General features: G+C 36.4%; 1 protein-coding gene across 1 annotated transcript in view; it reads right to left on the bottom strand.

Moving 5' to 3' along the window:
• SPAG17 (sperm associated antigen 17) overlaps positions 1–27,814 on the bottom strand; it is a 235,729-nt gene that overhangs the window by 64,140 nt on the left and 143,775 nt on the right. Inside the window, exons 22-29 of the mRNA XM_023222722.1 lie at positions 27,440–27,551; positions 25,995–26,147; positions 19,664–19,777; positions 16,665–16,840; positions 13,255–13,372; positions 10,232–10,410; positions 8,292–8,448; positions 308–525 (exon numbers count right to left, since the gene is read on the bottom strand). Coding sequence (XP_023078490.1) covers positions 308–525; positions 8,292–8,448; positions 10,232–10,410; positions 13,255–13,372; positions 16,665–16,840; positions 19,664–19,777; positions 25,995–26,147; positions 27,440–27,551 — 1,227 coding nt within the window. The remainder of the gene's footprint in view (positions 1–307; positions 526–8,291; positions 8,449–10,231; positions 10,411–13,254; positions 13,373–16,664; positions 16,841–19,663; positions 19,778–25,994; positions 26,148–27,439; positions 27,552–27,814) is intronic.

Here is a 27,814-nt window from a genome sequence, read left to right as displayed (position 1 = left end):
AAAGTGGCATAGAGAACTCATGAACTGCCACTCACCTCAAAAATTAGCACTTTGTTCTGACGTGGTTGTGCCCACAACACACAAAAATAGTCACTAATGATACTCTCCATTTGGCAAATATACCACAAGATGTTTTTAGATTTTGGAAAATGAATCCATTCATCCCATCCATCCGTCCATCCACCCACTCACCCACTACTTAACAGACATTTATTGAAAAAATATTATCAGCTAGGCACTCTCTTGGGTGTTGTTTCAGAATTCTAAAGACTTAGAAAATTTTGCAATAAACAATAGTTTGTCATACCGTTCCATTGACAGGATCTGTGGCCTGAAAGGATAACAATGGGGCCAAGTCTGCTATTCTTTCTAATCCTTTGGTGCCAATCCGATTTCCTTCAGGTGTGGTTGTAAACCAAGTGCCTATGTGAACATCCACAGGAGTTACAGTTTGAACTGTCTCTGGAGGAGGGTCATGGATTTCACCCTTATGGGCCATTGATGACTGATTTTTGTGACTTTTTCCTGTGAAGTTCAAGTAAAATCAAACAACAACAATGTAACTATAATATCAGTTATATACATCTTTCATTATGTTTTGATACAGTGCAAACTACCTCAGATACTGTGGTAAAGACAATTCTAAGTATTCATCAATCATATTATTTCTCAATAGGGAAAAGTATGAGGTTATGAGTAGCTTAGTTTTGGCACTCAAACCGTGGCTAAATTCCCACCACGTCTCCCCAGACATACACATGCTTACACAACTCACTGTCTAGGGCACAAAATATATTCTGGTCAACTTCTGTACTCTTTTGGGTCTTGTGTACTTCTCCCTGAGTCCCAGATTTTGGGTTTTGTATTCTGATTTATAAAGCCTACCTTTTCTCTCACTTATCTTCAAACTTTCAGCCTCTTTTTGACATATTGGACTATAACAGTTACTAAGTTTTTAACTCTTGATTCCCCTGATTTTGCCATTTTGTCAGTAATAACAGGAAACATCTTTCTTCAATCCTGGATCTGGGAAACCTCACCAGCCAGGCATATCCCTGGGGAGAGGAATTTGTGCTGTTTAATTAGTACATCAACAATTGTCTGATACATCCTCCTCTCCATCCTCTACCTCCCACTCATTGGGAACAGGAGGAGAGAACTGAAGACACCCTCATGGAACTCCTTGGCCAATATTTCAATGCTCTCTCAGGGTAGATGTACTCCATTTCCATGAATAATAATGAGTAATCTGTAGATGAGACTTGACAGTGTTACCACATCTCAATGATGAGGTGAACTCAGGCCCAGAAACAAATTGCAAAATGATTGATAGTAAATGCATGTTATAGTAAAAGCATGTTAACTCTTGGAAGAGTCTCTAGATTCAAACCATGAAATGTGCAGCAGAGCATGCATCTCGACCTAACTAATAGGGACTCAACTAATGGGAAGAACCAAAGACAGATAAATCAGGTTGAGCCTTTTCAGTGCCCTAAAATTTAATTTGGACATATTTATACTTCTAGAGTATTGGTAGAGAGTGAAAATTGTATCATTTTCAGAATAAAGAGAAGATCCTCTAGAAATAGTAGGAAATACTTTAGGAATTATCTTTTTTCTGTAGTCTCTGTTTTTCTCCTATTTCCGTCCCCTCTCCTTCTGTTCTTATTACTTTTTCTAATCAAAAAAGGTGAGCTATGGAAAGGGCATTCCAACATAAGGAACATAAGAAATACACTGGGGTAAAGAATAGCATAGTATACACAGACCAATGTGACCAGATGATACATTTCAAGCAGATTTTGGATGAGAGAAGGGACTGAAGAGGTAGGCACTGATTCAATTGAGTGGTCTTTAGCAGTATGTTAGAGACCTTGGAATTTTTCCTATACATAATATTTAACAACTAAAGTGTTATAAGAGAGAAAGTGAGATATTTGGAAGATTAGTTACATGCTTTTGGCAGAAAGATACAAAATCGATACTAATAAAAGCAGGAAGAACAGTCAAAGTTTTAAAGTATTACAGATTCAAGTTGGCAGAAGAGATAAATGAGTACAATTTTGATACAAATGTATATTGGGGAACAAATTTGGATATGAAAGGATGAGGATGGCAGTGAAAGGATAAGACAAAGAATCACATGCAGATCCTGAAATCTTAGTCAACTATTGTTTTCCATTAAGTATTGGGTCAAAAAAGCAAAGTGGCCAAGGATCAGGTCAAAGGCGAGGAAGGAAACAAGCAGGGTTGGAATTCCATTTTTAGCAACATCACAGACTAGATACCAATAATTCCACTGAAAAGAACCATAACTGCTAGACAACATCTTTTAATCAATCTTCTTGAAAGTGACTCTGAGCTGGCAACTATAAGTAAGATCAGCACAAGCCATGGACTATGTAAAAGTAGGAGACCAAAGAGGTAAAAGGGCTCTGAAGTTGGATTTTGTCCAGTGAGTTTTTGTCAAACTGGGTGATTCTGAGTATTTGTTTTCTTAGCATTGTGGAACTCAGGCAGAAATGAATGCCAGAACCGGCACTATCTGGATGGAAGGCTTGATATGAGGCCCTCAAATGGCCACGCTCTCAGACTAAGTGTGAATTATTAACAGAAATCACTCATGTCTTTTCCCACCCCACTCCAGAACTGTCAGAAAGCTTGCCTATGTTCAAACTTGGTGCTGAGCAGAGAAGACAAGAAAGTACTTAAGAGGCTGTATGATCACAAGTAGATCCTTACATAGGTTTGGAGTGAAAATTCACACCACTTGAGTGGCACCCCCAGAAATTCCTTAAATTAATAATTTAAAGTGATTCAAGACTGTTGGTTCCCTATCAACTGCTAAAGTCCTTTCTGAAACCAAAGTCCTTTATAAAGAAATGCACTATTGGCTAGGCACAGTGGTTCACACCTACAATCTCAGCATTTTGGGAGGCCAAGGCAAAAGCCCAAGAGTTTGAGACTAGCCTGGCCAACATAGTGACACTTCATTGCTACAAAAAAAAAAAAAAAAAAATAGCTGGGCATGGTAGTGCATACCTGCTGCATGGTGGTGTAAACCAACTTTTCGAGAGCAACATTGGAAGCAAGAGAATATAAAGGATATTGTCAATGTACTGAGAGAAAATATCTGTAAGCTAGAATTCTATACCTAGTGAAATTATCTTTCAAGAATGAGGACAACATAAAGACATTTTTAGAAAATATTTGGTGTATAATAAATGGACTAAAACCTCTAAAGGCAAGTCCCAGCTACTCTAGAGACTGAGATGGGAGGATTGCTTGAGCCCTGGAGGTTGAGGCTGCAGTGAGCTGTGATCACGCCACCGCACTTCAGCCTGGGTGACAGAGTGAGACCATGTCTCAAAAAAAAAAAAAATGCACTTTTATACCAGCCCAATAATTTAGAATTAAAGCAATAAGAAAAAATTATCATCTCATAATAAAAAAGTACCAAGACACAATGAAACAAGGCAATTCAAGTGAGAGCCAGAAGAAGCAAAAGAAAATGGAATTAGATCTACAATACTTTAGATACTGAAATGATCAGATACAGCACCTAAAATGCATACTTTATGTGATTCCGGAAATAAAATGGGGCCAAAAACATGACTAAAGAGAAGACTGATTATAAAACGAAACAAAGAGAAATGTTAGACGTTAAAAAATGTAATAACTGAAATTTTAAAAAATTAACATGCAGGTTTAGCAGGAGACAAAACACAGCTTAAAAGAGAACTGAAAGACCTAAAGTAATTGTTTAGAATGAAACTCAGAGAACCAAAGCAACAGAAGTAAAACAAAAAATAAATAAATAAAAGTTCAAGTCCTCTTAAATATGTTTAATTGGAATTCCAGAAGAAGAGAAGAAAACAGAAATGGATCAGAAACAATATTTGAAGAGCTAATTATTGAGAAATCTCCAGAATCAATGAAAAATATGAATTTACAAATTCAAGAAGCTCAATGTATTCCCACTTTGATAAATAAAAAGAAATCCATACCTAGTCAAATTATATTGAAATTGCAATTAAAAATCACAGGGAATATTTTAAAGGTAGTTAGATTATCCTCAAAGCAATGACAACTTAAATGATAGCCAACTTTTCAACAGCAACATTGGAAGTAAGAGAGTATAAAGGATATTTTCAATGTACTAAGAGAAAATATCTACAAGCTAGAATTCTATACCAACTGAAATTATCTTTCAAGAATGGAGGAGAACATGAAGACATTTTTGGAAACTATTTGATATACAGTAAATGGACTGAAACCCCTAGAGACAAACATTGTCAAATTGAATTATTAAAATACTCACCTATTTGCTGCTTACAAGAGACACATTTAAACATAAACCACAGAAGGTGAAATATAAGTGTGGAAAAAGTTATACCGGTAAGGTATTAAATAGTGGCTGGTGTAGCTATAATAAAACAAGCAAAATAGACATTAGGGTAAAAAGAATCCTAGAATAAAGAGTCATTGCAGGCCAGGAGCAGTGGCTCCCAGCACTCTGGGGGGCCAAGGCAAGCGGATCACTTTAGGTCAGGAGTTGGAGACCAGCCTGGCCAACATAGGGAAACCCTGTCTCTACTAAAAATACAAAACAAAACAAAACAAAAATTAGCTGGCTGTGATGGCACGTGCCTGTAATACCAGCCACTTGGGAAGCTGAATCACAAGAACTGCTTGAACGTGGGAGGTGGAGGTTGCAGTGAGCTGAGGTTGCACCACTGGCATTCCAGCCTGGGCAACAGAGTGACACTATGTCTCAAGGAAAAAAAAAAAAAAGAAAGTCACTGCATAATGATGAAAGGTTAAATTAATGAAGATACAATAATTCTAAATGTATAAATATCTATCATATCCCTAAAATATATAAAGAAAAATGACAGAACTATAAAAAAGACATATTTATTTCACAAATAAAGAAATAGTGTTTAAATTATAAGGAATATGGCACCAAACAGACTATTCTATCTTTTCAGGAAGTTTAAACATCCTTTTGCTAAGTAAACGGATGTAACAGATTTAAAAAATCTGTGAAAATATAGAAGAGGGGCTGGCAAATTGTGGACTATGGACAAATAAGGTCTGCAGTCTGTTTTGTATAGTCTGTGAAGTAGTAATTCTTTTTACATTTCTAAATAGCTAATAGAATCAAAAGAATAGTAATAATTTATAACATGAAAATTATATAAAATTCAAATTTAGTATATTTAGTGCACATAAAGTTTTATTAGAATACAACAGAGTCAGGCTTATTTAATAACGTATTGCCCATGGCTGTTTTTATGCTCCAATGGCAGAGTTGAGTAGGTGTGACAGTGACCATATGGCCCACAAAGTCTAAAATATTTACTCTATGGCCTTTTACAGCAATGTTTGCTGGACTCAGATATAGATCTGTACATTAAAACTAACACATTTCATCAAATAAACATAAAGAGAACATTGTACCAAATAACAACAAGATACATGCTCTTTTCAAGCACAGACATTTAAAAAAACTTGACTATTTAAACAAATTTTTAAATTGTTCATCAAAAATCAGTTATAAGAACAAATAGAAACACCACATAGGCTTCAAATCCAGAAGTAAGTTTAAATAATTCAAGAGTCAAATAAAAAGCTATAGTAGAAATAAGTAGTTAGGATTGAAAAATAAGAAAAATACTACACATTTCTTGTGAGATGGGATACACTCCTGGAATGACAAGTAAAGACCAGGGAAAACCTACCCCTCCCTAAGAACTATGAGAATGTTTTTAAAAAGAATCAAACTTTTTCAGAACTTTGAAAATTAACCAAAGAATTGTAACAATCTGAGGATTTGATAAAATATTATCTATAATATTTCATTTAATTGATGCAATATCAATTAAATTAATATCAATTAAACTGTGATAAAAATGAGCTATCAAGCCATAAAAAGACAGGGAGGAATCTTAAATGCATATTACTAAGTGAAAGAACCTGGTCTAGAAAGCCTACTTAAGGTATGATTCTAATTATATGACATTCTGGAGAAGGCAAAACTATACAGGCAATAAAAAGGGCAGTGGTTCCCAGGAGTTTGGTGGGGTAGGGTGTGCGTGGTTCAGGATGGGTGGAATAAGAAAGGTGAATGGGTGAAGAGGGATTTTTAGGGTGGCAAAATTATTCTGTATGATACATGAGACTTAGAATGTACAACACCAAGAGTGAACCCTAATGTAAACTATGGGCTTTAGTTAATAAAAATGTAAGATTGGTTCATCAGTTGTAACAAATATACAACCCTAAAGCACGATGTTAATAACTGGGGAAACTGTGAGCAGAGTAAACAGGAACTCTCTGTACTTTCCACTCAATTTTTCTGTAAACCTAAAACTGCTCTAAAAATAGCCTATTAATTTCAAAAGTGATTGCATCATCTTGGATGGAAGGGCTGTGAAGAAAATCTGGGGCACACTGTGCTAGAAGCAGAAGTCCTCCAGAACCACAGACTATTCTTATATCTTTTTTTTTTTTTTTTTTTTTTTTTTTGAGACGGAGTCTTGCTGTGTCTCCTGGGCTGGAGTGCAGTGACCGGATCTCAGCTCACTGCAAGCTCCGCCTCCTGGGTTTACGCCATTCTCCTGCCTCAGCCTCCGGAGTAGCTGGGACTACAGGCGCCCGCCACCTCGCCCGGCTAGTTTTTTGTAATTTTAGTAGAGACGGGGTTTCACCGTGTTAGTCAGAACGGTCTCGATCTCCTGACCTCATGATCCGCCCGTCTCGGCCTCCCAAAGTGCTGGGATTACAGGCTTGAGCCACCGCGCCCGGCCTGACTATTCTTATATCAAGTCCTCTGTATCAACAAAAGAGGGAACCCTTGAGCCGAGAAGTTTGGAAAACTACCTGGATACTTCTCTAACCAGCAACCTTCTGCTACTACTGAAGGAAAATCTGTTTTACTAAATATTGAGTAATTAAAAAGTAATCCAGTTGCTTCCATACAATATTTCTGGGTACTGTGGTGAGATGTGTGAAATTGATAAAAAAGGATTAAATCTAGGTTTCTAGATTTAAATCTAGATCATTAAAGGCATATTGAGAAATCGAGAAAAGTTTGTAAGGCAGGAGAGGCAGTGTAATTTAGGGGTTAGGGACCCAGACTCAAATCCCAGCTCTACCACTTGCTAGCTAAGAGACCTCAAGGAAATTACTTAACCTCTCTCCCTCAATTTTCTGGTTTGTAAATTGGGGATTATTAAAATATGTGCCTCACAGAGGGTTAGCTGATTTAATATTTGAAACACCAGATTTTTTTTCTGTTACACAAATATACACCTCCTATATAAAAATATATCTTACAAATTCATATGAAAATGAAGACCATCACAATGGTAAACCAAGAAAAGATGTGAATAGGAAATTCACAAAATGAAAACAAACAAACAAACAGTAAACATCTTCAGATGTTTAACCTCACCAGTAATTAAAGAAATGCAAACCAACATAATAAGATGCATTGATTATCATGCTGAATAAGATTAAAAGAATGATAATATCTGGCATTGGTAAGGGTATGAGGAAATAGACATTTTCCTGTGGTTGTGGTAAGGGTATAAATTGAAAACACTTCTCAGGACAGCAGTCTTGCAATTTAGATTATGGCAGACCCTGTTCGTTGCTTATCCAAGTATTGTTCACCTTCTTTTTTCCCTACTAGTAGTGCTGTCTCCTGAGACAGAGGCAAAAAATGTCAGATACTTGTTTTTCTAATCTTGGTCCCCAGCCAGGTCTAATCAATGACATCAAGACAGGTCTGATGGGGTGGAAGGTGGAGTTCTGGAACTCCTTTTCCTTCCTGATGAACAGAGACATTTGAAGGAAGCTCTTGCATTTGCCCTCTTTTCTCAGAAGTTGCTGAATGAGGACCTCATGCCTAGAGCTGACATACTTTCTTGCAATTATGAGGAAAAGTTCAAGAGAATCACAGAGATGCCCACTCATAATCTTGACATCATCAATCTGCCCAATCAACCCTAAAACTGCAGCTTAGACATTATACCTGATGTGTAAGAATGTGTAACAACATATGAAACTGTTAATTATTTATTACTAAGAGAAAAACAGTTCATGAAACAGTACGTAATTCTGTGATAGCAAGAATTCATTTATATGTATATATGTATACGAATATATATGAATATATTCATAGAAAAGGTTACAAGTATAATAATAATAATAATATTGAACACTTACTAAGCCCTTGAAGACTTTAGTAAATCCATTATAAACTGAGAGGCTGCAATTGTTACCTTTCTTTGTGTTGGTAATCTCAGAAGGTATCGTTTCTGATTTCTGCTGAGAAATAGAGTCCATCAAATCTCCACTGTGAGGGGTTGCTGGCATTTCAGGAGGACAAATAAGACCCGAATTGGGACTACTGCTCACAGCACCATCTGCAAAGAGAATCTGAAGAAAGAACAAAAGTTTTCAGCATTCTCAGAAGCAAGGGAGACGTTGTTTAACAATAAACACTGTGTGTCAAATGGAAATAGGTTCAACATGATCCACAGAAGAAGTGCTGTTTGCAGACCTCCAGAGCCAGCAGCACAAAGCAGATTATAGAAAGGTAGATCTGCAGTTCAGAGACAATAGACTAGTTACCACCATAATAATACTATTTTGTATTTTCTATTTACCTTTTATTTTATTTCTTTTCTTTTCTTTTTATTTCCATCTTTTCTTGGATTGATTTGAGTTTTATTTTTTCCATTCTTCACCCTTCCCCTTTGTGATTGGTTATAAACTCTATTTCAATTTTTCTAATGACTGTATTTAAAATTTTATCACATATTTAAATTTGTAGTTTCTAGTAATATCTATCTAGTATGTACAGTGTCTCTAGGTACCATAGATTTGTCTACCTGATATCGGTACCTAGACACTCCCAACAAACGTGACAAGGACTAAGGTCAGTGTTGCTGATGAGAAGTCATTAAATGTCTATCTGGTTTTTATTCTTGTGTAGGTAACTTGTTTCTTTCAGGAAACTTTTGGGATTGTCTATCCGTGCAGTCCTAAAATTGCATGACGGCATATTTAGATAATCCTTTAAAGACAATTAATATCAGTTCTGATTGTCATTCAGTTGCCCTGTTTAATCTGAAGTATTCTTTTTAAGCTCTGTGAAAATTTCTTCTGTCATGTCTTTGATTCTTTTCTCCCTTCATTCTTATTATTTTCTTCTTCTGGAAATTATATTATATGGACCCTTTTTCCACATCTCTCAGCTTTTCTCTCCCTCATAATCTACCCCCTCCCGTTTTTGATCATTCACAATTATTTCTAATTTCTAAGAACTCTTGATATTTTTCCTTAGCTACTTTACAAAAAGTTGTTATGTTGTGAACTGTTAACCTCTCAAGTCTGCCTATATTACTTTTACCCACTTTTAAACTTTTAAAGTATTTAATTTCAGGTGCTATTTCTTTCTGTTACTGAATTATGTACTTTACTTTTACGGGATTGCTTTCTTTCCAAGATTTATGATTCTTGAGTGCACGGTCATCTTTCTCATTGAGAATCCCTTTTACTTCTTGGTGGTGTAGTGTCTGCTCACAGGAGCTTCTGTTTTGTGATCATTGGGGAAGGAAAGAGCAGGGATATGGCTTCTGATTGTTAAGGTTTCTCGTTCCCATCCTCCAGGTGACAGTGAGTTACCTGGGGAACTACCCTCATTTTCTGAGCCCAGAGCTCCATGTGCAAATGTTTGTGTTAGAACTCCCATTTTGATTTTTAGTTTTGCTGCATGTTCTCCTCTCGTGTATGTTTTAACTTTGTGTATGTATATTTCTCCATCAGTTTGATAGCATATGATCTGCATTTTAAAAGAAATTCTCCAAATCTTCCGATCTATTATTGATGACATGCTTTGTTGTTCTCCAGTATCATTATGAATTCATTATTTAAATGTTAAAAACTAGTTTAAGATACCTTGAGAGGGAGAAAAGGTAAAAACTGTGTTCAGTTTGCAATCTTAGATCATGCAGAGAAATGACAAGTTTATTTGTATCTTGCTCTGCGTAGTGATTTTTTGAATTCTAAACTACATTATTTATCATTTGTCATTTTAAGGTGTCATTCCTTTTTCAAGTGAGTTGTTCCTTTTCCCTGCTATAGAACTGTTCCTTACCCATAACCTGTCTTTTACTTTGAAACAGGGAAGAATAACTTCTCTAACACATTCTTTTACCTGTGTGGATCCATCCAACATATACTTGACAACAGTGCCTTGACTGGTGATAACCCTTGAAGCCTCCTGCTCTGCGGGCGGCATCACCGTTTTATAGAACTCATAGTGCTTCACCCTCTGGGGGTAGCTCTGACGGACCATGATGTCCCAGGTGGGTTCCTCATCTATAACACATTGACCTAAAAAAAGAATAAAGCTTTCTTGTGAACTGGGCAATACTGCAGGGCTGGATTTTATCTTCTTGCTTAATTATTTTCTTTTTCTTTTCTTTTCTTTATTTTAAAAATAGAGACAAGGTCTCGTTTTGTCATCCAGGCTGGAGTGCAGTGGTGCAATCATAGCTCACTGCAGCCTCAAACTCCTGAATTCAAGCCTTCTGAGCAGCTGGGACTACAGGCTTGCACCATAGCACCCTGTTAAGTTTTTCTATTTTTTGTAGACACAGGGTCTCATTATGTTGGCTAGGCTGGTCTCAAACTCTTGGCCTCAAGCGATCCTCCCACCTCAGCCTTCCAAAGTGCTGTGATTACAAGTGTGAGACACCATGCTTAGTGCTTATTTTCTTTTGTCTGCATGTGAGTAATAGGGCAGTTTCCATATTATGACAGATGGCCTAGAATAGTGGTTCTTTGCTGACCTTGTTACATTCAAAGGTAGTAAATTAGGTCATCTACAACACCTGGTAGGTACCTTCTCTATGTGTAAGCCACTCTCTCTAATAAAATCTAGGACAAATTCGGGCAAAATTATGAAGGAAGCAGAGTTTTGCTGAATTAGGTGGTTCCTCTTCCTGCCCACTGGTGCTTATCTCTCACCTTTGACTAAACTTTCCACCCTGGATGCACACACTGCCCTGGTGGTGCCTGGTTGCCCAGAGCCCCAGGGGAAGTCACCCCCTCAGGCTTGCCTTTCCTAAGTCATCTGTCATCTTTCAAAGTTAACGTTAACATAATTCCCTCATCTCTAACCAAATCCAGATTTATCTTAGCATTCTGCTGTTAGCTGGCAATCAAGGAGAAAAGCACTTAATAAGTTCCTTCAAAAGCAAGCACTACTATGAAGAAATTCTGGCATACTGTACCTAGTCAGGCTTTGCTAACTGAATAAATTCCTCTTAGTTTATGATGTGGTTTATTGGGGCCAAAAAGCCTTAACACAAAGGAATTAACACACAATGATAGCATTTTAAGAACTATGTATCAGCCTGATGGGAAAATCATGGCACCCCTTAAATCACGGAAGTACTAATAATAATGATAAACCAATAAACATTTATTGGGATATTTCTTCTACATGTTAAATTAAATGCTTTATACATGTATCTTTTATTGAGTCTGCCTTCACAATCCTTTAAAATAGGCACTTTAATTTTCCAGAGTTTTCACATGAAGAAATAGAGGCTTGGAGAGGTTATTAACTTAGAAATCTATAACTTTGGAAGACACTTAGTAACCATCCAGCACTAAGGACACACAACCAGAAGGAAGAGAAGTGAAATTTGAATCATTTTCTTATACTATAAAAGCAACCACCACTAACAACCAAAAATAAAAAGTCACTCAGGAAAGGATTCAAGTCTAGGCTCTTTCCTCTTATCCCATGATAACTGTCTTTCCCTAATGTCCAAGGCTGACCCTGATGAAGATATTGCTACTTTGGTATTTATGTTGTTATGTTCAGACTTGAATTAGGATTTTCATAGTATATGGATGAATTTAAACAAATGAGTTATTATTAACTACATTGTCTACCCTAACATAAGGAGGAAAATATTAGACTGGATAATGAAACTAATAGAAGAGACAGTTGAAAGGGGTATTAAGCTGGGGTTTGATAACAGGATGAAACAAGCAAACAAATATATCCTTGAATTTGAAAGCAACATCTCTTTGAGTACACTCATAGCTCTTCGACTGGAACACACTCAGTGACCATTCAACACAGTGGGAAAACCTGGGCCACTAGGGATTCTTGGGAATGGAGCAGGGTCCATGGACTATTTTTAATAATTCAGAATGCCAAAGGAGAAGCAAAATTTAACTTCAACATTTAGTTTCTGTTTTTTTTGGGGTGGGGAGGAGGCTGGCAAGTAAATAAAACATTAAATTATTTTTAAATAAGCATAGCCTTTTTCTTTGATTGATACACTTTTCAAATGTGATATACATAAGGGAATTATATGAAAAAGGATATTAAGTTGTGAAACTGTAAAGAACTGCTAATGTAATGTAGTATTATTCAGATGAGAAAACATGGCCCTGAGACCCTAAGTGACTTAAAAGGGCCGCATCATTCATTGCTGTCAGGGTCAGCTTTAGAACTCAAGTCCCTGTTCAGTGCCTGCTTTGTTGCATCTCCTACTTCTACTGCAACAGTGAGTTTCTATTTAAATGATATTCAGATTCAGTTACAAATGCAGATGCCTCATCAGGTTAATTAAAGAAATCTTACTTGTACTTATTTACGTAGCTGAAGAAGTTAGGAGTCATGTACAGAACCAACAGAGATAACACACTATAAAATTACATATGGACACATGAAAACAAAGACTTGGTTTTCTTAACCTATTTAATCTGCATCTATCTCTATGTATTTTGTGTCCAGTATCATTTGTTTTGGTCAGACTAGCAACATGCTGCACCCATGACCCTCTGTAGAGTGAAGAACGTAGGAATACACACAAGTTTTTAAGAGCACTGGCTTTGTCATCACTGGGCTGAGAATGGCATTTCAGCTCTGCCACTTGGGAGTTGAGCGACCTTAGGCAAGTAACTGAGCCTCCTGAAGCCTCAATTTCGTTATTTTGTAAAATGGAGTAGTTAGTATCTAGCTCATAATATTTGTATTTTTGACATGTATACTAAGTACTTAGTGCCTGGCCATAGAAATGCTAACAATGTGAAAAAAGTCTATTGCTCATTATCAACAAGATGTATGCTTAACTGGTAAGAAAATACACAATTTCCTGTTTTCTACATTACATTTTGCTCCCCGTTTCCCACCCTACCCCATATAGCACTCACCCGTAGATTCTTGCCCAATGAAAGTCAACAGGAGCCCACTGGGGCAAGACACATTTAGGCTTTGGAACGTAGGAACATCGAAATTCTCTTGTAAAACAGGTTCTGGTTCTACTTCTTCCTGTAAATAATTCAGCATGTGAATAACTGGTTGTCATTTTCTAAATGAGTTATTATTTATTTTGACTAAGCAAGGATGTGCTGAGTGCTCAGGACCTGACTTGCACAGAGCTAGCTGGACCCTGCAAGGACACACGAGTCTCTGGTTTTGCAATTTATATTCTACTTGCAGACTGGCACACAGACAGGTGAAACAAATGGCAGTAACAATAGTTGGCACATCTTTTCACAGAAAATAGAGATATAGTGAAAGTTAATAAGAACAATTGGGAAAGGATTTGTGAAATAATTGGGGCTTGAAATAGGCCTTGAAGGATGCCTCTGGATATGTAGGCATAAGAGCAGTGCTGGCATCTGAACATTGGTGGACCCCACCCAAACTCATATGTTGGAACCTAACACCTAATGTGACAGTATTAAAAGGTGGGGCCATTTAGAAAGTGATTAAGTCATGAGGGCTCCACCCTCATGAATGGGATTAGTGCTTTTAAAGAGATTGATGGGAACACCTTTGCCTATTCCTCGTCTGTCATGTGAGGACACACCGAAGGCACCATCTGTATGAGGAATAGCTGGGCATGGTAGTTTGTGGTTGCAATTTCAGCTACTCGAAAGACTGAGTTGGGAAGATCACCTGAGGCAAGGAGTAACAGCCAGGATATCATAGTGAGACCCAGTCTCCTTAAAAATTAAAAGAATTGGCCAGGCATGGTGGTGCATGCCTGTGGTCCCAGCTACTTAAGATGCTGAGGTGGGATCACTGCTTGAGCCCAGGAGTTTGAGCCCACACTACCATACTCCAGTGTGAGTGACAGAACAAGAACCCCATCTAAAATAGAATAGAATAGAATAGAATAGAATAAAATAAAATAAAATAAAATAAAATAAAATAAAATAAAATAAAATAACAGAAACAGGCCCTCACCAGACATCAAATCTGCTAATATCTTGATATTGGACTTCACAGCCTCTTTAACTGTGAGCAATAAATTTTGATTGTTTATAAATCACCCAGTCTATTATTTTATAGCAGCCCAAAGTAATACAGAAAAAGTGTTTGAGAGACCAACATCTCCATCACTTTTTTTGGTATGTTCTTACAATTTGGATGCTAGAGATATTATGCTATTAGGATATCTGTCCTTTGTTTTCTATTATGAGCACATATTGCTTTTGTAGCAAATGAAAGTAATAAAATAAAAATAAAAGACAATTATAAAGTTATTTATAAATTAATGAGGGTTTGGGTGTGTTTACTTTTAAATCCTAATTAGTTTTATGTCAGCTCTGCCTAAATCCCTTGTTTGGTTATATGTACCCAAGAATGAAATTTACTTGGTAACTTTCAAACAAACCCTAATGATAATCATTTCAGTTTTTTTAGCTGGTTCTCTTTTGTTAATCACCAAAATCACTCCACTGGTACCCAATTGGTGGATATTTGTTTTTTTCTAACTAGTCTTTTATTGTTGAACATTTAAGTTGTTCTGTCTTTTCTTTGTCACTAACAGAGGAAAAATATATAAATGATTAGCTAAAAATAAATTAAAAATGCAAAGCCAAAATAAGAGAAAAATGCTTATGAAATTCTGTAAAATGAACAAAACTGCTCAAAGATGCAAACCCGCCACGGCAAATCTATCATCACACATAAAACTAGTTATCATCCTTCACCCTTCCATTATCATTTATTTAAAAAACATTGAGTGAACACATTAGTTTGCTAGCAAGATGCCTTTGGCTAAATAAATTTTTAAAAAAATTACCTGGAGTTATTTGTTTTAACACTTGAACGTTTTTACTTAACAAGAGTCAAGTGGCCTGGCATGAGAAATTTTATCTAGTATAACTATGTAAATATGGTGCAGAGGCATTGTCGTATTTAAAACTCATAACTTTTAAAAGGCCAGAGTCTGAAACCCAGGTTCTTGGACTTTTAAACATATTTTTATCTTCTAGTAGTTGATTATTTTTTCAGTGTACTTTTTTAGTAGTAAGTACCAATAGTCAAGACTTAACCAGTAGTTTTCTTGTTACCTGTCTTTTAAAATCCTCTTTTTAAATTTATTTTATTTTATTTTACTTTAAGTTCTGGGATACATGTGCAGAATGTACAGGTTTGTTACATAGCTATACATGTACCATGGTGGTTTGCTGCACCTATCAATCCGACATCTAGGTTTTAAGCCCCACATGCATTAGGTATTTGTCCTAATGCTCTCCCTCCCCTTACCCCTGATCCCTGACAGGTCCTGGTGTGTGATGTTCCCCTCCCTGCGTCCATGTGTTCTCACTGTACAACTCCCACTTATGAGGGAGAACATGCGGTGGTTTTCTGTTCCTGTGTTAGTTTCCTGAGAATGATGGCTTCCAGCTTCATCCATATCCCTGCAGAGGACATGAACTCATTCTTTTTTATGGCTGCATAGTATTCCGTGGTGTATGTGTGCCACATTTTCTTTATTCAGTCTATCATTGATGGGCATTTGGGTTGGTTCCAAGTCTTTGCTATTGTAAACAGTGCTTCAATAAACATACGTGTGCGTGTCTTTATCGCAGAATGATTTATAATCCTTTGGGTATATACTCAGTAATGGGATTGCTGAGTCAACCAGTATTTCTGGTTCTAGATTCTTGATGAATTGCAACACTGTCTTCCACAATGGTTGAACTAATTTACACTTCCACCAGCAGTGTAAAAGCAGAACCGTCTTTTGATCTTTGTTCTGTTAGGAAAACGTTTAGAGTCAAAGTGTGTCTGTGTGTGTGTGTGTGTTTACTATGATGAAGGGCTAGAGGTAATAGGTGGACTTCTCTTTAATCAGAGGTGGGCTGTTAGTCTTGTTAGATTCTTAGCACATCAATAGCTAAGACCAACTTGACGAAATGAAACTGTTTCCATTGTTTGGTTGAATATATGTTTCTTCCAATCATTATTCATCTCGGTGGAGCTAAACAAAGTATTGAAAATACGGGATGGCAGCAAATTGACCAATCAAAAGCAAAGAAAATCTAAGAAATAGAGTGGAAAAAAGGTTGAACTAACTTTTTCCAAACTTAGAATGAATGACCTGAGACAACTTATGTATGACAATATGTCTCCTGGAGTGGTAATTCAACTTTTGTGTACAAATCCTTCTTGTCTGTTCAAAGTTGAGACTACAAGGGACGTTAATGTATCTGCACAATAAAACGTATGCACTGTAATAACACTATTGACGTAATTCATGGTTTTAAAGAAGTTAACACTGAAGCAGAACAGAGTTTGGGAATCTACGGCAAGGTTCGTTTACCTTTTTCTCTTCTTCTTTTGGGTGCTCTTCTTCTTTAAGAGATTCTTTGGGTTTTTCTTTGCCTTTTATTTTCCCTTTAGCTTTGCTTTGAGGAACGGTCACTATAACAGGAACCACTGTTGGAGTGAGTGCTGAAGGGATATTCAATATTGTTTCTAAATTCGGATCCTTATCTTCTAAAAACAGAAAAAGTAAAAATGAAGTTGATTCAACATTCAAATTTGGTATCCTTGTGAAATAATATTTACAACTCAAAAATTTACACAAGTTGACAACAATTTTTACCTTGCTAAATAATATGAAATTGATAGCCAATGATGGACGAGACAGATAAGGAGTGTATAATTTAGTGGGTAGTTCACATTAGAACCCCTCAGATATAATGCTGTGTGTTCAGTCTGTGACAGAGGAAATACCGAGTGACTTAGGAACCCAGAAGAAGTGTATCTACTGCAAAATGTCTTTCTACAGTCTACTGTGGCTATACTGAGCACTTCACCTTTCCATAAATGGAAAAGCCTTTCTATGCTTTTACACTACTGGACTTTTACACACGCTATTCCTGGTATCTAGAATTCCCTTCCTTCAATTTTTTGCATAGGCAATTCTCACTCACCTCCAAAGCCCTAGTTCGCATGCTACTGCCACTTGCTCTGGGAAGCATTTTCGGAGCAAGTAACACCTCTATGCTGTGGCTTGCAGGATGGGAGGAAGTTTAATTGTTGAAAGTGGTGGTGCACATGACAACAGAAAGTATTCTGAGTAGTGGCACAGCATAAGAAAAATGGGCAGATGTAAGAGACAGCATAGTTTATTCAAGGAACTGAAAGTCACAGAAATAATAGGGTAGGAAGGTATACTTCTCTATGGGAAAATGGATCAGGTCGGTTGTCATTCAGGGTTTGGGTAAACAATCATGTAAAACTTAAGTTGGGGCCTGATTAAGATTCTTAATTTTAGGTGTATTCAGTAGGCGCCCTGAAAGGCAATAAGAAGCAAGAATGATCTATTCCTCTTAGCAAGAGGAAGTAGTGTCCAAAGATTTGATTGGGTTTCTTTATATTTTTGCCTATTTCATAGCTGTATTGTCTACTTTTTTTTTGTCCAAACGGTTACTAAATTATATTTAGCTGTGTATACCCAATTAAAGAGGGATAATTGGAATGGAAATCTGTTTAGCCATTAGCAGATAAGGTTCTTAAGTATCAGTTATATATGAGTACTTAGAAAATGTATGTGTGTATATATACATATATATATGTATGTATTTTTTTTTCAAAGACTTATACCTTCAACTTTTTAAAAAAACATATAGGATGTAAAATATTACTTATCTACACTATAAACATTTTCAAATGCCATATTTATATCTTGAAATTAGGAACATCTGTTTAAAATTTATTACATATTAATTTAAGGACTAAATCAGGATTAAGAAAATCACTCAGGAATAGGAGCAACAGAATTGATAGTAGGTATAAATATCTTAATGTAAAATAATGATAACCTATATTAAGAAGAGGTAAGAATTTTTAGTGACTGTGTAGTGATGATGGATTTTAATACAAAATTTGTTAGGCATCAAATGACTTCTCCAGTTGCTGATTTAACAACAAATCAAAGCCAAAGGCAAAATTAAAATACAAAATCTCCAATAAAGCCAAAATACTAAGAAATCTAATGGACTCTCAAACTCAGTAGAGTACTAGGATATCTGGTACAAGGTAAGAAATAAAATTATAATTATCCATGAAAAATTTATCACTGCAAAAAAAACTATATAGAAAGACAGGTAATTGGATCACCATGATTGACACTAACACATAGTTTTAAGTTTATGCAGCATTGAGTTTACCTTTGATTTTATAATACTTTAAAAAAATATGTTGTGGTTAGATCCCTCTAAAATGCATGGGAAGCCACAAATTTCCTAATTGGTTCTTGGTAAAGTGACATCCTATTTTGTGGTTTGTAAAGAAATAGTTCCAGTTGGATAATTTGTTTGTTGAAAATGGGGTAGAAGGCTGGGTGCAGTGGTTCACATTTGTAATCCTAGTACTTTGGGAGGCCAAGGTGGGAGCATCACTTGAGCACAGGAGTTTAAGACCAGCTTGGGAAACATAGTAAGACTTCATCTCTACCAAAAATAATTAGCCAGGTGTGGTGGTGTGCGCTATAGTCCCAATTACTCAGGAGTCTGAGGTGGGAGGATTGCTTGAGCTCAGGAGTTTGAGGCTGCTGTGAGGCATGATTGCGCCACTGTACTCCAACCAAGTGACAGAGCAAGATCCTGTCCGAAAGAAAGAAAGAGAGAGAGAAAGAAAGAAAGAGAGAGAGAGAGAGAGAGAGAGAGAGGAAGGAAGGAAGGAAGGAAGGAAGGAAGGAAGGAAGGAAGGAAGGAAGGAAGGAAGGAAGGAAGGAAGGAGAAAGGGGGGTACAGAAAGCTTTCCGTATGTCCACTTAGTAGCTCCTTTAAGGCTAATGTCCTGAAGCACACTGAACAGTTCTATAATTACAGGATTCACAAAGAAAACCAAGAGGATTCCTTGGCAATTTATGCTTTCTTTTACACCCAACTAAAAGGCTCATTTTTATGGGGTAGTTGACAAGGATAACTGGTATATATGTGTGCATATGCATGTATACAAACATGTATATATATCACACACATGTAATCTTATATGTATAAGTGATTATATAAAGGATTATATAAAATGTCAAAGCATTTCAAAGCATTTTTATTTTGTATGTATCTATGTATGAAAGATTATATATATATATATACTTGTATACACACATATGTATGCACGTATATATAGACACACATACACACACACACACACACACACATACCCCTCTTCTATTCCCATCCTGCAGGAAAAACTATGAGGAGCATTAAATCATAACATGTTATTGACAAGTGAGCAGACTGAGAATGGGCAGTGGCAGGGTCCCTTGGCAGTGGGGCACACTTATCCTTTCTGTTGTGTTCATTTCACCTGGTGCCATTCCATTTGATCCATAGTAACTTATCGAGAGGCAGATTCCATTTTCTAATGTGGCAGAAAAAGATCCAAACTTGCTGAAAGCTTTATTCTTTGTGTCTGATACTTCTAAAAGACAAAATCAAATCAAAAACGTTTTCACTTAATTCAAAATAAATATAACTAAGATTGTGGTCTACCACAATCAACTTAAAAACAATTGGTTTAGCTCGACCATGCACTCAGGGTTGTTAGAGGTACGGTGGAATTACAAAGATAAGAACATGAAACTCTTGTTTTAAGGACTTTAGGTTAAAACGAAGCGAGGAAATCAATGGGTTGATGGCATAGCCATAAGCAGATTATTCATCTGGCAGACCATCCACATGGCTTTTAAAATTAAAACCATCAGTTCAGTTTCAGTTTCCCCACATTTTAAAACATATTCTTAAATTCCCACATTTAAACTTTTTTACATTTTAAAATATTCAAAAATTGTTTCAGTCAAACATAATTTTAAAACAAAATTGTTATGGCACATATTTTTTTCTTTTCTCAATTTTTAGGTTTAGGGGGTACATGTGCAGGTTTGTTACATGGGTAAACTGCTTGTCACTGGGGTCTGATGTACAAACAATTTCATCACCCAGTTAGTGAGCATAGTGCCTGATAGGTAGTTTTTCAATCCTTACCCTTCTCCCAACCTCCTCTCTTAAATAGGCCCCGCTGTCTATCATTCCCATCTTTATGCCCATGTGTACTCAGTGTTTAGATCCCACTTATTAGTGAGAAAATGCAGCATTTAGTCTTCTGTTCCTGTGTTAAATTGCTTAGGATAATGGCCTCCACTGCATCCATGTGCTGCAAAGGATATGTTTTAGTTTTTCGTGGCTACATAATACTCCATAGTATGTATGTACCACATTTTCTTTATCCAGTCCACCACTAATGAGCATCTAGGTTGATTCCATTTCTTTTCTCTCATGAATAGGAAACACACATCTGAAGGTGTATGTAAAGAATTTGTGAATTTTCTGACCTGTTGTTTTATTTTCAGTTCACCATTTCCTCCATTATCAGATAATAAAGATGGGGTAATATTGATTTTAAATAATGTAACTCATGCAAAGATAATTTTTAGACTGGGAAATTCAAATGAACAAAAGGTAATGCTTTAAGAGAATGAAAAGAGAAGCCACAGAGTTGGAGAAAATATCTGTAAAAGACATATCTGTTAAAGGCCTATTACTCAAAATGTATGAAGAATTCTTAAAGCTCAATAACCAGAAAATAAAAACCTGAATAAAAAACTGGCAGGAAACTTTAACAGACACTTCACCAAAGAAGATATACAAATGGCAAATAAGCATATGAAAAGATGCTCAATATTATTTGTTATCTGAAAAATGCAGGTTAAAACAATAAGATACCACTAGACACCTTATAGAATGGAGAAAATCCAAAACAACAAATAATGGTCAGGATATAGAGCAACAAGAACTTTCATTCATTGCTGGTGGGAATGCATAATGGTACAGCCAATTTGGAAGACAGTTTGGTGGATTCTTCCAACATGAACATACTCTTACCCGATAATCCAAAAGTCACACTACTTGGTGTTTACCTAAGGGAGTTGAAAACTTATGTCCACACACAAACCTGTACATGAATGTTTGTAGCACCTTTATTCACAATTGCCAAAAGCTGGAGGCAACCAAGATGTCCTTCAGTAGGTGAGTGGGAAAATAAAATTGTGGTACATCTAGACAATGCAATATTATCAATTTTCAAAAGAAATAAACTATCAAGCCATGAAAAGACATGCAGGAAACTTAAATGCATATTACTAAATGAAAAAAGTCAATCTGAAAAGGTTACATAATGTATGATTCCAACTACATGATATTATGGAGAAAGCAGAACTATGGACACAGTAAAAAGATCAGTGATTATCAGGGGTTAGGAAGGAGGGAGAGATGAATAGACAGAGCACAGATTTTAGGGCAGTGAAACTTCTCCGTATGATACTATAATGGTAGACACATGCCATTATACATTTGTTCAAACCCTTAGAATGCACAACACCAAGGGTAATGTAAACTATAGACTCTGGGTGATAATGTTATGTTAATGTAGGTTCATCGACTGTAACAAATGTACCACTCTGGGTGAGGAATGTTGATAGTGGGGGAGGCTGTGCATGTGTATGGGAAGAGGATGTTGAGAAATCTCTGTAACTTCTGTTCAATTTTGTCATGAACCTAAAACTGCTATAAAAAATAAAGTCTGGTAAAGTAAAAAGATAATGCTTAATATCCATTAGGGTTCAGTTCAGGAAAATAAGCATCTTCATTCACTATTAATAAGAGAGTGTATTGGTAGAAACTTGAGAAGAAGAACGTGCAATAAGCCATTTAATGGAGCGGAGTGGACAGAGACAGGAGTATTAGTCAGAAGAAAGAAACCACTAAACAAACAGAACACATGCTCAGCGAAATATAAATTATAGAAGAGTTAGCTAAATGCTTGAATTTTTTAAAGTACATAAGGCTATTTTATTTTTTATTTTTTTATTATTATTTTTATTTATTTATTTATTTATTTTTTCGAGATGGAGTCTTGCTCTGTCGCCCAGGCTGGAGTGCAGTGGTGCGATCTCGGCTCACTGCAAGCTCCGCCTCCCAGGTTCACCCATTCTCCTGGCTCAGCCTCCAGAGTAGCTGGGACTACAGGCGCCGCCACCACGCCCCGCTAATTTTTTGTATTTTTTTAGTAGAGACGGGGTTTCACCGTGTTAGCCAGGATGGTCTCGATCTCCTGACCTCGTGATCCGCCCGTCTCGGCCTCCCAAAGTGCTGGGATTACAGGCTTAAGCCACCGCGCCCGGCCAAGGATATTTTAAAAAGCACTTTCTAGAATTTAAAAATATACTTTCCTAACCAAACCATTCATAATCAGTAGATGACTTGAAGGAGAGAATGGTCACTTTTGAGATTCAAATGAATTTCTTAGAAACTCAAGTGAAAAGATTATTTCAAAACAAAGCAGGCTAGGCACAGTGGTTCACACCTGTGATTCTGGCATTTTGGAAGGCTGAGGCAGGAGGATTGCTTGAACCCAGGAGTTTGAGACAGGCCCGAGCAACATGGTGAAACCCATCTCTACAAAAAATACAAAAGTTAGCCAGTCATGACGTGCCTTTAGTCCCAGCTACTCGGGAGGCAGAGGTGGGAGGATCCCTAGAGTCCAGGAGTTCGAGGCTGCAGTGAGCTACGATTGGGCCACTGCACTCTAGCCTCAGCAACAAAGTGAGACCCTGTCTATAAAACAAACAAAATGAAATTCAGAGCAAACATTTAAAGAGACAATATGTTTATATGAAAAACAACATGAAAAGGGCCCAATAGTAAATGTTTTAGGTTTTATAGGCCAGGTATATGGTGTTTATGACATTTTCTTCTTTGCTTTTGTTTCTTGAACTATTCTTTACAAATGCAAAAACAATTCTTAGTTCATGGGCCATAAAAAAGACGTAAAAGATCTGGAGGATAAACATATGCAAAGTGTGGCTTTTACAGAGGGAAAAAAGGAACAAATGAAGAAGAACAAAAGTTAAATTAACAACCAAATTAAAATTTCCTGACCTAAAACTGGAGCTTGAGTCTTAGATTACAAGGGCTCATCAACTTCTAATGTGAAAATTACAAGATGATGCAATAGCAACTATGAATCATAAAAAGAAAAGGATGACAACCCAAGGATCCTGTATCCAGCCAAGACGTCCTTCCAGATATCCAGAGATGCATAAACATTGAGAGGGCATACTATCGTGTGCCTCATGTGAAGAGAAAATTTGATAAAACTAAACAAAAATAAATAAACCAGGACAGAAATGGAAAAGAAACAAGCAAGCAGTGGTGGGCAATGACCATTCCTCTCTGCATCCTCATCTTTCTCCCTGTCTGTTGATCTGTTGTAGATCCATCTAGATCAGGGATTAGTAAACTGTTTTCTGAAAAGGGCCTGATAGTAAATGTTTTAGGTTTTATAGGCCAAGTATATGGTGTTTATGACATTTTCTTCTTTGCTTTTGTTTTTTGAACTATTCTTTACAAATGCAAAAACAATTCTTAGTTCATGGGCCATACAAAAACATTGTGGGGCAAATTTAGGTCAAAGTGTGCAGACTCCAGGGGTAATTAAAGCCGAAATGAAAACGGAAGGTTTACTATTAGGGCTAAAAATGGGACATTAGCCAATAATGTAAAAAATAAAATAATTAAATTATTATACATATGAATATATAAATGTTTATATATAAATAATATATACATACATGAATATATATATACATGAATAACTATACAATATAAACATATTGGTAAATTGTTTACCAATTTATAGAAGAGTTAGCTAAATGCTTGAATTTTTTAAAGTACATAAGGATATTTTAAAAAGCACTTTCTAGAATTTAAAAATATGCTTTCCCAACAAACCATTCATAATCAGTAGATGACTTGAAGGAGAGAATGGTCACTTTTGAGATTCAAATGAGTTTCTTAGAAACTCAAGTGAAAAAATTATTTCAAAACAAAGCAGGCTAGGCATGGTGGTTCACACCTGTGATTCTGGCATTTTGGAAGGCTGAGGCAGGAGGATTGGTAAATTGTTTACCAATATGCTTATATTGGTAAATTTATATACATATCTTCATGTAAATAAACATACATATCTTCATGTATGTTTGTATTGTATACTTATTCAAGTATGTATATATATTCATGTATCCAGCCAAGATATCCTATTTATATAATTCTATGTAAACATACATGAAACATGAAACTATGTATGTTTACATATAATTTTATAAATATGACTAACTATATTGATTTATTTTGGTGGAAATCACCTAAGTATGCAAAACATGGAAATAAGTAAACTATAATTACATACTGATAAAATATTAAATCATCAAAAAAATCTTGCTTTCAAATAATATTTAATAAATATGAAATGTTCATGAGGATAAAGAAAGAAAGAAATACATTATTAGCACAGGTTATCACTGCGGTGGCAGAATTATACGCAATGGTTATCTTCTTTAGGTATTTCCATATTTCTCAACTTTTAATAATAATCTGTATATCTTTATATCAGGTAAAACAAAGAAGTCATTTAAAATTTTCTGTGCTAAGTTTTTGGGAACATTCACACCTATCACACATTGTGTTCTTTCTCTAGCAAGGGGCTCAGAGGAAAAAAAAGCATTGTGTTCTTACCTTGGGTTTAGAAAATGTCACTAAACTCATATGTGCAATTTAGTTATTGGTCATATCACTAATTTTCCCTCCCTCCCTCCCTCCCTCCCTCCCTTCCTTCCTTCCTTTTTTTTTTTTTCAGCATCTCTCTCCATTATCCAGGCTGGAGTGCAGTGGTGCGATCTTAGCTCTGCAACCTCTGCCTCCAGGGTTCAAGCGATTTTCATGCCTCAGCCTCCTGAGTAGCTCACCACCACGCCTGACTAATTTTTGTATTTTTTGTAGAGACAGGGTTTCGTCGTGTTGGCCAGGCTGGTCTTGAACTCCTGAGCTCAATTGATAAGCCCGCCTCAGCCTCATTACAGGCATGAGCCACTGCACCCTGCCCTCATATCACTAATTTGAGTTGAATACATTTAGTAACTCATTTTCTTTTGCAGGTATAATTAACACCATACTGGACAAGAAAGAAGCAATTAATTTATCTTAATGATGTTTCCTGGTACAATGGTGTTATGACATTTCATGGTGTTTTATCAATGGACATCCATTTGCAGCTCTCATTTCCAAGCAGGTAATGACTCTCATGGTCAAATGTATGGTTTTTCCTTGTCTTTACAACCTAACATATTTGGTGCTACAGAGGATTAAGTGATAGAGCATAGGAAGAAACCTCATCATTGCAGTGCCTATTGGAAAGAAGCTAAAACTACGGAATCACTGCGAAAGGACCTGCATCCTCGAGAATTCAGTTGGTACAAGGGCATAAACCAAAATTAAGGGCAGAATAGACATGACAAACTCAATGATTGCTCCATAAAGATGACCAGTCTGGGTAGACTCTGTATCAAACAACTGGAATCAAAAGCTTGGTGCCCAGAGGAACAAAAGCCAAACAAGCAGCCCACTATGATGGACTATGCGTATAATAACATATTATAATACAGAATGTCAAAATACCTCAGTTACCATGTGGAAAAATTCCATGTGCTAAGGGCAAGAGGTCCATGTGTATTTGTGTCAGGTAGATGGGTTCAGCACATTGCTTAAGCATTAACCTCCACTGGCACAAAGATGCAGCTGCTTACCTGTTTCAAGATTGTGTTCCTCATCTCCTTCTTCTTCCTCTTCTAAATAATAATCCCCTTTCTCTTCCTTTTTCACAATTTCCTTAGGGTCATTTAAATGAATTATAAAATTGTGCTTGTCCTTGATCACTCTCACTTTGATAAAAGTTGGGCCTGAGGAGGAACCATAGAATAGAAGATGGGCTGATTAGGATGCCACATTAAGCTCCTCAACAAGATAGTTACACAATGCTGCACAGAAACCAACACAGGAACAGAAAACTAAACACTACATGTTCTCACTTAGGAATGGCAGCTAAACATTGAGAACACATGAACACAAAGAAGGGAACAATAGACACCAGGGCTATTTGAGGGTGAGAGGAGGGTGAGGACCAAAAACTACCTGCTGGGTACTCTGTTAATTACTTAGGTGATGAAATAATATGCACACCAAACCTCTGCAATATGTTATTTACCTATAGAATCAACCTGAATATGTATCCCTGAAACAAAAATAAAAAGGCAGCATAGAATATAAACCAGGGAGGGGAAATGCCTAGAGATGTCAACACCTCTATAAGACAAAGCCTAAGGAAATAAGGTAATGGTGGAATTCCAGGCATGAATGGCAGGTAGACCAAGGGGGTATTTGCAGGACTTTTAGTCACATTTCAAACCCAATTTCAGAAGAGAAAATGAACTGGCTGAGGCAATGTATGCCTATAATCAATGTTATGATTCATCAAATGATATAATTAATGTGAAATGGTTTTGTGACTTCTAAAAATTATGTGTTAGTTTTGGTAGCTATTATTATTATTGTGGTAGTTAATAAAAGTTTTTCCAACAACGCTTTCTCTTTTTTAGTGTTCAGACCCATTTTTTTGTTTGTTTAAAAAAAATTGGCTATCTCCTCTCAATTTGGATTGAGCTATCATCCCTCAAAATTGACAGGACTAGGAGAAAATACTGAATTCACTATCAATCACCTGAAACTTATATGCATTGTACGCTTATGCAAGTCTTACTAAGAGCTACAATAGGTGGATGTTGGGAGCAGGTCCCAAGCTCTGTGCTCAAGAGCCACACCAGAAAAATGCAGTAAACTCACAGAATGTGCTTGGTTTCTGGGATAACAAAGTGTGATGTAATGAATATTATTAATTAATTGCTTATTGCAGTTACTATTACTATTTACCAATTGTATGGAAGTATTTTAATATTTTAACAACTAGATGGTCATATTAGCATGTATCAGTTAACCTCTTGACTGACCTATGCCTTGTAGAATCAATTACAATAGAAGAAAGTGTGAAGTCTGAAAATGCTGACTGTGGCACCTAAATGTATTGTGGGGGACAGAATAATGCTCTCGCCTATCAAACTCAGGAGTAGAGGGCCCCTGGTTATCTGAAATGCATTATTATCTTTCCAGTCATTAACCAGTTGCTTTCAAAATGTACCTTTTTCAAACATTGTCTTTTCCACTTCAATCTGCCCACCATCAGAAGGATACAGGTAGTAATTTGACCCCGAGATTTGAGTAGGTATATTTCCCATATTGTATCCATGAAACTAGAAGAGAAAATATCATGCTTTGAATGTGAAGCTTCAATAGACAAAAATCAACTTATCAGTGTTAGCCAACTAAAGTTGCCAGAAGCTTAATTTCGCTAAGTATATCTGTCACTTTGCAGACTCAGAGGCCAGTGTTCATATTATTTTTAGAAACATCTATGGTGTTATAGATATTAAAGATATTATGCATTAATATCTTAATAGGCAGAATGAAAGATATTATGTTAAACTCTGTTCATCGGTACATTCTCATAACCTAG

Source organism: Piliocolobus tephrosceles, chromosome 1, assembly GCF_002776525.5.
Source record: "Piliocolobus tephrosceles isolate RC106 chromosome 1, ASM277652v3, whole genome shotgun sequence".
Lineage (NCBI taxonomy): Eukaryota > Metazoa > Chordata > Mammalia > Primates > Cercopithecidae > Piliocolobus > Piliocolobus tephrosceles.
The sequence above is the reverse complement of the archived record's forward strand: the minus strand, read 5'-3'. Positions and strand labels throughout refer to the sequence as shown.